General features: G+C 37.0%; 1 protein-coding gene across 3 annotated transcripts in view; it reads left to right on the top strand.

The window, feature by feature from the left end:
* The window catches only part of LOC135101447 (zinc finger RNA-binding protein-like), a 141,295-nt gene that overhangs the window by 124,928 nt on the left and 3,196 nt on the right, over positions 1-13,171 (top strand). The window contains exons 10-12 of one of the 3 annotated variants that reach the window (XM_064005449.1): positions 3,591-3,732; positions 4,002-4,132; positions 5,080-5,110. In XM_064005449.1, the coding sequence (XP_063861519.1) occupies positions 3,591-3,732; positions 4,002-4,132; positions 5,080-5,110 (304 nt within the window). Of the gene's footprint in view, positions 1-1,857; positions 3,297-3,590; positions 3,733-4,001; positions 4,133-5,079; positions 5,111-13,171 lie in introns of those variants that run through there. The other 2 variants (XM_064005486.1, XM_064005476.1) reach the window with 2 other exon arrangements.

Raw genomic sequence — 13,171 nt, 5'->3', positions numbered from 1 at the left:
AGGTCTCTTTTTACTTTTTTTCTATTTTCAACACGTGGCATTTTCTGGCATTAAATTCTAGTTTCCATCTTTGGCTCCATGCATGTATCTTGTTAATATCCTTTTGTAACTCCTTGCAGTCATTTTCATCCTTTATTATTTTCATTATTTTTGCATCATCAGCAAAAAAGTTTATATAACTATTTAGATCCTCTATCATATCATTTACATATATTTGAAACATAATAGATGCCAACACAGATCCTTGTGGTACCCCACTTGTCACTTTGTGCCAACTTGAATTAGTGTCTCTGACTACTGTTCTCATTTCCCTCCCTTGTAAATAATCATCTATCCATCTCAATGTTGCTCTCTTGAGTCCTCCTTAGTTCTCTAATTTCCACATAAGACTTTTGTGGGGAACTTTATCAAATACTTTTTTGAGATTCAGGAATACCATATCAACCCATCCATCCCTTTCTTGTTCTCCATCTATTACTCTTGTATAGAAAATCAGTAGATTTGCGACACAGGATCTCCCTTTCCTGAATCAAAATTGCTTTTCTGTAATTATATTTTCATCTTCTAAATATTGCACCCATCTATCTTTAATTACTATTTCACAGAGCTTGCTTACAATATTTGTAAGTGACACTGGTCTATAATATAATGGTTCCATTTTACTTCCCCCTTTGTATATTGGGACTATGTTAGTTCTTTTCCATTCCCTTGATACTTTTCCTTCTTTCAACAAGCTGTTAATTATATATGGGTTTTTCCATTTGTTCTCTGCATTCTTTTAATATCCATCCATTTATTTGATCAGGTCCCACAGCTTTTCTAACATCCAGCTCTTGCAGCAGTTTCTTGATTTCTTGTCTCTTTATTTGTATCTCCTGTATTCCCTCATTCTGTGATACTACTTTCGGTGCCACAAATTCAGTTTCCTTTGTAAACAAAAGATTGACAACTCATTCATTAGTTCACTCATCTCAGTAGTTTCATAAATTCTTCCTTCTCTTTTTCATTCATATATGTCATCCCTATGTTTCATTTTTCCATTTACATATCTGCAGAAGAATTTGGGCTCTTCCTTGCATTTTCTTACTATGTCACTTTCAAAATTTCTTTCTTCTCTTGTTATTATACCATATTCATTCCTTGCTTTTCTGTATTCTTCCCTGGTATTTGTGTTCAGTTGTCTCATTTTCTTCCATGCCCTGTTCTTTTTATTTTTTGCTTCTACAAACCTGGCATTCATGCTTCCCAATTTTCACTTTATAACTTGGTACAAACTGTTGCACCCCCTCTCTATACTTGCTCAAAAATATCTCATATTTTCCTTGCACTACTTTACCTTCAAATAGCTCTTTCCAGTTAATTTTTCCATAAAATTTATTAAGCTCTTCAAAGTTTGCCTTAGCATAGTTCTGTCTCCCATTTCTAACTTGTTCATTCCTGTGCAACACTGTTTCCTCCTGTAGTACTATTTCTATTGTCACATGATCACTTCTTCCCATTGGACTCAATGTATACTTGGTCTAATTTCTTGGATTTTTGTTAATACTAAGTCCGACTGTGATGGTTTTCTTCTGCATCTTTTAAGCTCATTCACCCATTGTCTCATTGTAATCACCATCATGGTTTGCATAACTTCTTCATTCCATGACCTGACATTTCCTTTCATTTCCATTTCCTTCCAGGTAATTCCTTTAGTGTTGAAGTCACCTACTAAGAGTGTGTGTGTGTGTGTGTGTGTGTGTGTGTGTGTGTGTGTGTGTGTGTATTTACATAGTTGTAATTTACAGGACCTCAAGTTTCCCTCTGCAGTAGCCATTTCTCTTACCATTTAATTCAATGTTTCCTTTTTTCTCATAGCTATCAGCATGCCAGCTACACTGAGAAGCACTGTCTCTAGGTGATGAGAAGAGATTGGTGTTGCCATGATGCTGGCTGGGTGCCAACTGAAGCTAAAATGGAGGACAGGACTGAAGAGTGTGGTCACACACAGCAGCCTTCAGAGCCATCAGTCCAATCAGACTTTCAGTCAAAATTTAGCATATATGGCAGGCTTAAGTTCAAATTAACATAAGGAAATGAGCCAAGTCAAGAGCAATAATGTGAAGAGTTTGCTTATTTGTTTCTTTGACATGGAGGTTTGGACACAGCATGAATGTGGTATACCAGGTTACAGAGTAAAATTTACCTTATAATGAGGCAGACCTAGCTAAGCACCTATCAGTATACAGGCTTGAGACATATCTAGCTATTTAGCTGGAATCTTGGGTGAAATTTTCACTCGTAGAGTAGTAAGGCTGAGAGGATGTGGAGCAACTGCTATGTTTAGTATTTGGGGGTGTAACTAACTTGGGTCTGGGAGCTCAGAATTGTTTGGTCCTGGATCCTTGCTGGTTCACCCAATCATTATGGTGAATTGTTAAATTTAAATCAACAAAAATGCCCATTACCATTAAATCATTACCCAGTTGGAATATATTTCTGACAGGGAATCATGGAGTTCCTCCCTACAGGCCAGATTTTGAACCTGTACTTTTACATTGAGGTCCCGAGACATTTGAGAAACAGCATGAAAAGTGTTATGCACAGAATTGGCACCTGTATCACAACAGTGTGATACAGGTGCCTTTCTCTGTTTGCACAGCAGTTCTTTGACAAAAACAATATAAATGTGGTCCTTAGTCACCTTAGTCTGCTGACCTGGCTTGCTGTAACTTTTTCCTTTTTTTTTCAGCTGAAGGGCCAAAGATTTGACAATGTCCAGGAATGTGTGGAAACACCAGACATGCTAAACAGCATCCCCCACAGAGTGTTCTAGAGATGTTTCCAATTGTGAGAAAAGCATTAGACTCATTTTATCAGTTACCAAAGGGACACCAATAATTAGAGCATGATGTAAGCTTAAATTTCTTTAGTGAGACAGTCCGGAAACTTTCTGGATCGGTGTACACCTTTTATAATCACTCATAATTCATTCCACTTTTGAATGGATTATTGTTTACCCACTTACCTCCAACTACAAGAGAGGAGGATGAAGACATCTAGGAAGTCATCTGTTTTTTGCTTTTTTAAGGGAAAACAATCTTATTCCATTAGATGTAGTTTTTCACCCCATGGCCAATCTCCTTTTGATATAGAAAAAATAATATAAGTGTGAAGGAAGTATTTGCTTGTATAGATATATTGTTTGCATCTTCTAATTAATCATATGATCACCCTTTATTGTTTTATGTATTTGTTTTGCCAATTTGTATTTTTCATTTGATACTATTGTTTAGCCCCAAGAAAAGATAATTCATATAAGAAAATGCTTTGTAATTTCTCTCTCTCTCTCTCTCTCTCTCTCTCTCTCTCTCTCTCTCTCTCTCTCTCTCTCTCTCTCTCTCTCTCTCTCTCTCTCTCTCTCTCTCTCTCTCTCTCTCTCTCTCTCTCTCTCTCTCTCTCTCTCTCTCTCTCTCTCTCTCTCTCTCTCTCTCTCTCTCTCTCTCTCTCTCTCTCTCTCTCTCTCTCTCTCTCTCTCTCTCTCTCTCTCTCTCTCTCTCTCTCTCTCTCTCTCTCTCTCTCTCTCTCTCTCTCTCTCTCTCTCTCTCTAGGCTGGGAGGAGCTTTCTCTAATGGATGAAGTTGTCGTGAAAAGTGAAGATGGGTATAAGTGTACTATTTGCAAGATAACGTGTAACAGTCAGAGACAGATATTTAGCCATCTTCAGGGAGATCCCCACAAGAAGCAGTATAGGTAAGAACCAGTATACATTGTAGCTTATCACATATTGGAGCAAAGTTCTTTATTTTCTGTATGAAAGCAGTGGTACCACCTTTTATGTGCTTTTCATTTTACACAATTTAAATGTGCAGATGCTACACATTCAACAGTGACACATAGGTTATTTGAGGCTTACATTAATATACAGCCAGTCAGCACTCAGAATATCCACATGTTGATGTAGTACACAAGCATTATAGTATTTTGATAATATCACTGAAGTTGACTTCCATTGATTGCAGGTTAAGACAGACAGCACACCAGTTAGTTGGTGCATCAGAATCACATGGAAGGAGTCCTATTTTTCCATTGACTTCAACTCCAGATGACTTTGGATTTACCAGTGTCATTTCACCTCCATCAATGTTTAAAGGTAATTTTAAGTAATACAACTTAATGCTTAAGGATTTTGATTTGCAACTAATTAGCTCACTTAAGTGTTGATAAATTGCAATACTGTTTCAAGCAATTTTATGCCCAGTGGCAGGGGCTAAGAATACTGCCACTGTACAGTCAGCACCAAATGACATTAGAACTCCCACTGATGTGAGCATCACATTGCACAAACTGGCAGCTACGTGGAAACTTAGATTAGCCCCTCATATGTTTTTGAAAACATAGAATAACAGATTTGGTGTTTGAAAATTGACTTAAGGAAGAGATATCTTTTGTGACTACTCCTGGCTTCAGCTAACAAAATGGCTGTGTTTGTTTTAAAACAGTGTTCTGCTGAGGTGATCTTTGATGCCTGGAAAATATACAGGCCATGATTACATAGTACAAGTGTTAGAGTTTCACAAAAATAGTGAAACAAATTGAAAAAGTAAGCCATATAGATATCAGCAGTGAGAGAACTGAGTGTGTTAGTGAAGAAATGGCGCAATGTGGAACAACAAAAATGGTGATGGACTGCCCCATAACATTTGTTTTTTTGTTTGGCCATAAGCTGAGGGTGTACCACTGTCTGTCTCTTGATACCTACCATGTAAGGTGTTGTCAAATGTTATGGGGGGTCCACCACTATGTTTCGAGTAAGGCACATCCTCCCATCTCATCACGCCATTTCTTTTCCAACACTCTCACAGTCTTTTCACTGGCATTATTTATATGACTAAATGAGCTGCATTTTGGGTTATTTTTCAAGTGTAAAGGATCAGAGAAACAAACCTTCATGTATTGGGAAACTCTGCATATCAAACAGGCCCTTGGCTGAATTAATCCAGATATGTGAGCATCTACTATACAACAATATAATGGAAAATATTAATTTCTATACATTGTATGTAATGATTTTTACTGACTGATGTTTAATTTTTCTAGATTCTCCTCGCTGTAACACTCCACCTACAGAGTAAGTCATCATTTTGATATGCTAAACATATAGACCATGAGATCAAACTTTCATAAAGATATGGCAGTTTTTTCTTAATTGGTTAATTCATTTTATTTATTTATATGTATGAATATGCAAGTGTGTATGTATTTTTATCTTGAATTATGATACTTTTCTTTAATAGTGTTTTAACAATATAAATTGTTGAAAATATTTGCTGCTAAATTTTGATGTAACTAAACTGTAGGTAGAAAATATGTAATCATGTCAATATTCCCTCACAAAGATACTTTGGATGATTTTTTTTCTGAAAAACAGTAGTACGGTATTTAGCTTACATTTATTGAGTTGATTAAACCAAGACTACACTTGGCAACAAGGTTGGAATGTCACCAGAGTTCAGCTTTAGCAAGAAAACTCACACTTCATGAGCATAATCCAGTATTCAGCTGATGTTGTCCAGGCTTGTCTACAGAGAGAAAATCTACTTTAATTATATACCCAGCTTCTTGTTAGCACTGCCTGGTAATCTGTATTTTTTTGTAATTTTCACACAAGCTGAATCTGTCTATATATCTACATAGTAGCAACCACACCTACTTAAAAGAATAGTTGTAATAGTGGACTTCCAAAAATGTCCAGATATTGGCATTTTTTCTTATTCATTCATTTATTTACTGATTTTTTTATCTACTTTTTTCTTATATATTTGTTATATTTTTATATTTTTATTTTATTTTATTTTATTTATTTATTTATTTATTTATTTATTTATTTATTTATTTACATTATTTACTTATTTATTTATTAATTTATTATTTGTTTATTTATTTGCTTATTTATTTTATTTATTATTTTTACTATTATTTGGGAACTGGCATTAAGTGGGCCTTTTTTTTTTTTTACAAAAAAATTTGTTGCCCATGGCCATTGGCCCCCTTGCATAAAAAAAAATGCAGCGCTGGTCTTTTTAACCATAGATCTGCCCATGGTGCTAACCATTTTTTTTTTTTAATGCACTAAAAATCCTAATTAACATAAAGATAGTGGGAAAATATATAAAAAGGGATTTAGCAAAGTGAAAGTTATCTTAAACTAACCTTATAAGTTGCCAGGTGTGGGTGTGTATAATGTGATGAATAGCATTGCCAGTAGTGTTCATGGTACTAGTGATTTGTGGCTACCACCAATGTTTATGAATGGTGATAGGTCATCTTAGTAATGGTAAATCACCATAATGTCAGTGTATGTATGGTCATTGTATGAGGGAATGAGGGTTTGCTTTCTTCATGTCACAGAATGATCAGAAGGCCATTGCAATTTGCATGTGATTGAGTGTGTGGTATAGCACTTTTTCTTTTGCTTTTCATAAAGATACTATTTATAAGCAGTACTGAATCAGTTAGGAAATGAAGATGTGTGTGGTATTCTCTGAAACAACACTCAAGGCTTAACCCTACATCACACTTATTATTCTGAAATCACAAGTCATTGTGCTTCCAAGGGGATCTTGTCATGTCCACAGGGTAGAGTAGAGTTTGGAGTACACAAAGTGAGTTTTCTGGCAAGTTCAATTAACAAATAAAGTCAAGAATTTTTAAAAAATTGCCATTGTAAATTCATAGCATTGGCACTGAGCTGGGTTTGCAAGACATTGTAAACTTATAGCATTGACACTGGGCAGATTAATGTCTGTCAGATTGCAGGAAGAAAGAAAAAAAAAGAGCAGAGAGCAGGCAAGCAGTTCAAGAAAGAAATGAAATTGAGAATACAGTGTTATCTTGCATTTGGCAAATACAGTAAAATGTTCCCGTTATACTATACCTTGTAATTTAAATTGTTGTACACTGATTTTTTTTTTTTTTTTTTTTTTTTTTTTTTGAAACATTTAAGGTACTGTATTTCATGCTTCCCAGGTTATGGATAGTTATAGATTTCAGCTTATAAATATAGATAATATTTTTCTATGGTTCTAATGTGCTCCAAACAAGCTTCAAGTGCGTACATGAAATGTGGCTTATAATAGAAACAAAAGTTTGATCTTTAATCTTACCTTGATAAGAGCTCATACATTCTGTATGGGCCCATGTGGCTACATACAGTATAATACGTACTGCTATTGTTCACGACTGCCACCACTCAACAGACATGCAAAGTATCCTTGTTCACTAACTTTGAACTCAGACAACTTTGTTTGTATGTAGGGGACTACCTTTATTATTATTATTATTATTACATCATAAAAATAAACCTGTCAGGAGAAAACAATACGTAATCATGAAAACCTAAAAAATTTAAACAAATTTGTGATTGGTAATGAACAGCTGGGCATGATAACGAAAAATATTACCATGATAACTAATAAATTGATATTGATAACCTCACAATCAATAACTGGTGATAGACTTATCACCCACTAACCAATAACTGATAAATCGATAAATCCAAAATTCCAATACTAGCAATAACGATATTGATATTTTAAATAAGTCAATAAATCCAAATCCTTATTTTTATCTTTATTTTAGAAAACTTAGAAAAATCTTAGAAAACTTCAAATTCAATGTTTATCCTGTCTCTTCACTAATGAAAAGTACTGTTTTAAGTAAAATAACTACATTTGATTTTGAAAGTTTAAAAATTCAACATGCTCATGTTCCAAATACTAAAATTATTGATTATTGCTAGTTTGGAACCAAAAGTATCAGTGATACCAATGAATTGATAATCCAGGAAAAATCATTATTGGATAACTGATAACCCAATATCGTTTTCATGATAAATTATCACGATAATTTAACGCGATAACATCCACCTATGGTAATGGATGCAAGGTCATGTGCATGGCAGACTGTTTCAGACTTTTATCCAGTTGTCATTAAAGTAACAGATCTTCCTCAGAAAAATTTATCTTCAAATGTCTTAACAGCTCACAACTTTTCTACATTAAGGGAATTCTAATCTTGGAGAGAAAAATATTCGCAAAAAAAAAAAATGCATTTAAGAGTTGAAATTTTCAGGGTATGTTTGAAATGTGATTTTATTTATCTTGTATACATTACAAATGCATACATGTAAATGACATTTTGCACATAGTTTTATGTAAAACGTTCTAGTAGTGTTCTTATTTGTCATAGAGAGCCAGTGCATGAGATTGCATATTTGCTTTCTAAACAGACATATAGAATGTTTTTTGCAAAATTTGCCACAGCTATATTTTCATCATTTGCTTTCTAAACAGACATATAGAATGTTTTTTGCAAAATTTGCCACAGCTATATTTTCATCATCATCATTCCTGGCTCTATCTCATCCTGATAGCACCACTGCCATTTCATCTATTTCTAAAGCTGGACTCTTTACTCAGACCCTCACTAAAAACTAAAATCGAGATGATTCTTCTCCATCCTCTGACTATTTCATACCTCTTATTAAGATTCTTCCTTGTGATGTGGCCTCAACCCTCAGAAGGCTTATGGTCCTTATGGGGTCCCTCCCATTGTTTTCCATAATTGTGCCTCCATGCTTGCACCATGTCTAGTCATACTGTCAGACATCTACTTTTCTTCTCTGCTGAAATTCAATTTTTCCCTAAAAAGGGTGACTGTTTTACTCTATAACTACCATAATATCACTTTAATATTCTGTCTTTCTAAAGTTTATGTCTATTCTCAACAAATAGATTCTTAAACATTGTATGAGCTCTCACCAGAAGCTACCATGGTATAACAAGGAGCATAGCTGCCTGGCAAGTGGAAGATCCTGGATTCAGTTCAGTGGCACTTTGAGTAGGATTTGGTGCATGCACAATCTCCTGGTTAGCATGCATAAGCTAGCCTCAGGGAGATGTGTGAGTTGTCACCAGAAGGTATGATGGCATAATGAGTAGCACGGCTGCCCATCAAACAGAAGATCCCATGTTCAGTCCCCAAGCAGCATTTGCTTTTCCGATAAGAATCTATAGCTCCAACAAGCATCAGCCACCTCACAACTTTATATCTGATTACCAGTATGGGTTCCATCATGGCTGTTCCACTGGTGATCTGGCCTTCCCTACTGAATCTTGTTCCTCTTTCAGGGATTTTGGTGAAACGTGTTGTTGCCTTAGATATCAAAAGTGTCTCATAGAATCTGGCTTAAGGCTTTTTTTTTTTTTTTTCTTTCTCCTATGTAGAAAGGACACTGGCCAAGAGAAACAAAATCCAGTAAAAAAGGCCGACTAAGATTCCAGTCCCCGAAGAGGGTCCAAAGCGGTAGTCAAAAATTGAAAGATAAGTTTCTTGAAAGGGGTTCAAGTCATAGAAAGGTGGAAATACAGAAACAGGCAGGGAGTTCCAGAGTTTACCAGAGAAAGGGATAAATAATTGAGAATACTGGTTAATTTTTGCATTACAAAAGTGGACAGAATAGGGATGAGAGAAAGAAGAAAGTCTTGTCCAGTGAGGCCATAGTAGGAGAGGAGGCATGCTGTTAGCAAGATCAGAAGAGCAGTTAACATAAAATAGCGGTAGAAGATAGCAAGAGATGCAACATTGCAGCATTGAGAAAGAGGCTGAAGAAGTCAGTTAGAGGAGAGTTGATAAAATGAAAAGCTTTTGATTCCACCCTGTCTAGAAGAGAAGCATGAGTGGAACCCCCCCCAGACATGTGAAGCATACTCCATACATGGACAGATAAGGCCCTTGTACAGAGTTAGCAGCTGGGAGAGTGGTGGAGATGTCTCAGAATGCCTAACTTCATAGAAGCTGTTTTAGCTAGAGATGAGATGTGAGGTTTCCAGTTTAGATTATGAATAAAGGACAGATTGAGGATGTTTAGTGTAGAAGAGGAGAACAACTGAGTGTCATTGAAAAAGAGGAGATAGTTGTCTGGAAGGTTGTGTCAAGTTGATAGATGGAGGAATTCAGTTTTTGAGGCATTGAACAATACTAAGTTTGCTCTGCCCCAATCAGAAATTCTAGAGATCAGAAGTCAGGCATTCTGTGGCTTCCCCTTCGTGAACTGTTTACTTCCTGAAGGGTTGGACATCTACAAAAAGGTGTGGAAAAGTGCAGGGTGGTATCATCAGTGTAGGAGTGGATAGGACAAGAAGTTTGATTTAGAAGAACATTGATGAATAATAGGAAGAGAATGGGTGGCAGGACAGAACCCTGAGTAACACCACTGTTAATAGATGTAGAAGAACAGTAACTGTCTCCCACAGCAGCAGTAGAACAGTCAGAAACTTGAGATGAAGTTACAGAGAGAAGGATACAAGACATAGGAGGGTAGTTTGGAAATCAAAGCTTTGTGCTAGACTCTATCAAAACCTTTTGATATGTCTAAGGCAGCAGCAAAAGTTTCACCAAAATCTATAAGAGAGGATGACCAAGACTCAGTAAGGAAAGCTAGATCGCCAGAAGAGTGTCCTTAACAGAACCCATACTGGCGATCAGATAGAAGGTTGTGAAGTGATAGATGTTTGAGACTCTTCCTGTTGAGGATAGAATCAAAAACTTTAGATAGGCAGGAAATTAAAGTGGTAATTTGAGGGATTAGAACAGTCACCCTTTTTAGGAACAGGCTGAATGTAGGCAAACTTCCAGCAAGAAGGAAAGGAAGATGTTGACAGACAGAGTTGAAAGAGTTTGACTAGGCAAGGTGCAAGCACAGAGGCACAGTTTCAGGGAACAATAGGAGGGACCCCATCAGGTCCATAAGCCTTTCGAGGGTTTAGGCCAGCAAGGGCATGGAAAACATCATTGTGAAGAATTTTAATAGGTTGCATGAAGTAGTCAGAGGGTGGAGGAGAGGGAGGAACAAGCCCAGAATCATCCAAGGCAGAGTTTTCAGAAATGGTTTGAGCAAAGAGTTCAGCTTTAGAGATAGATGTGATAGCAATGGTGCCATCTGGTTGAAATAAAGGAGGGAAAGACAAGCAAAGTTATTGGAGATATTTTTGGCTAGAAGTCACAAGGGGAGTTAGATCTTGAAAGATTTTGACATTTTCTATTAATGAAGGAGTTTTTGGCTAGTTGGGGAATAGACTTGGCATGATTCCGGGCAGAAATATAAAGTGTTTGAGATTCTGGTGATGGAAGGCTCAAGTACCTATTGTGGGCCACCTCTCTATCATGTATAGCACGAGAACAGGCTATATTAAACCAACGTTTGGAAGGTTTAGATTGAGAAAAAGAATGAGGAATGTATGCCTCCATGCCAGACACTGTCACTTTTGTTATGCACTCAGCACACAGAGACGGGTCTCTGACACGGAAGCACCAGTCTTTCCAAGGAAAATCAGCAAAATACCTCCTCAGGTCCCCTCAACTAGCAGAGGCAAAATGCCAGAGGTACCTCTGCTTAGGGGGGATCCTGAGGAGGGATTGGAGTGACAGGACAAGATACAGATATGAGATTGTGATCAGAGGAGCCCAACAGAGAAGAGAGGGTAACAGTATAAGCAGAAGGATTAGAGGTTAGGAAAAGGTCAAGAATGTTGGGTCTATCTCCAAGATGGTTAGGGATATGAGTAAGGTGTTGCACCAGTTGGTTTAGGTTGTGGAGGATAGCAAAGTTGAAGGCTAGTTCACCAGGATGGTCAGTGAAGGGAGAGGAAAGCCAAAGCTGGTGGTGAACATTGAAGTCTTCACGAATAGAAATCTCTGCAAAGGGAAGAGAGAATGTGCTCCACTTTGGAAGTCAATTAGTCAAAGAATTTCTTTTAGTCAGAGGAGTTAGGTGAGAGGTATACAGCACAAATAAATTTAGTTTGATAGTGACTCTGTAGTCGTAGCTAGATGGTGGAAAACTCGGAAGATTCAAAAGCATGTGAACAAGAGCAGGTTAAGTCATTGCGCACGTAAACACAACATTTAGCTTTGGATTGAAAATGAGAATAGAGAAAGTAGGAGGAAACAGAAAAGAAGCTACTGTTGCCTCAGACACCTGTGTTTCAGTGAGGAAAAGAAGATGAGGTTTAGTAGAGGAGAGGTGGTGTTCTACATTGAAAATTAGATCTAAGATCATGAATATTGTAGAAGTTAATGAAGAAAAAGTTGAGGGGGGTGTCAAGACTATTAGGGTTGATACCAGAAGAGCAGTCCAACATGGGGACATTTGTGGTCCCCTTCCCAGATGGGGACTCCGAAGGTGGTGGAGGAGTCACCATGATAATTTTGAATTTTGAGTGAATTAGGTGCTTGTAGTTTTGTGTGGAGGAAGAGAGTTGTCTTTAGAGGACAGGCTGTGACTGCCCCCTCGTGTTGTGAGACAAAGGGAAATGTTCAGGGAGGTCACAGCTGGGTTTAATGATAGGTTCTCAGCACCCACTGATCCAGTGCTTTAGACCTCACTGGGAGTAATTATCATTTTGGCAGGTGCCTACTGCCTCCTCCTATGGATTATATCCCCCTCTGTAACTTCACCTCAAGTTTTCTCTCTGACCATTCTATTTCTGCTGTGTCAAAAAGTTCTTCTAATCCAAGCTCATTATCTTATCTTGCCCTACACCTGTGATATCACTCTGCACTTTTCCACATCAATACATAGACATTCAACCCTTCAGGAGTTAAACATCTCATGCAGGGAAGCCACAGAATGCCCAGATGTCAATTGCTCAAAAATCTATATTTGGAGCATAACAGTCTGTGTTGTTCAGCACCTCAGAAATCAATATCAACTAAAGACAACCTTCCAGATAACTATCAACTCTTCTTCATTAACATTCAACTGTCCCCCTCTTCTACACTGAACATCCTTGTTCTGTCTTTTACTGTTAATCTAAAATTAAAACTTCACATCTCACTTCTATAAAGTTAGGTGGTCCATACTGTCTCCATTAGTTTTTCTTTTATTCCCATCTGCTAACAGTATACAGGGGCCTTATTTGCCCATGTATAGAGTAAACTTCACATATATGGGGATTCCACTCATACAACTCTCTTGAACAGGGTGGGATCAGAAGTATTTCATCTTATCAACTCCTCTCCTTTGACTGACTATCTTTAATTTCTCTCTCTTCATCACAAGGTTGCATCTCTTGGCATCTTCAATTCATTGTGTCTTTGGTGATGCATAACTGGCATTTTTCTCAGGTTG

This window comes from Scylla paramamosain, chromosome 1 (assembly GCF_035594125.1).
Source record: "Scylla paramamosain isolate STU-SP2022 chromosome 1, ASM3559412v1, whole genome shotgun sequence".
NCBI lineage: Eukaryota > Metazoa > Arthropoda > Malacostraca > Decapoda > Portunidae > Scylla > Scylla paramamosain.
This window is presented reverse-complemented; position numbering and strand designations above follow the sequence as displayed.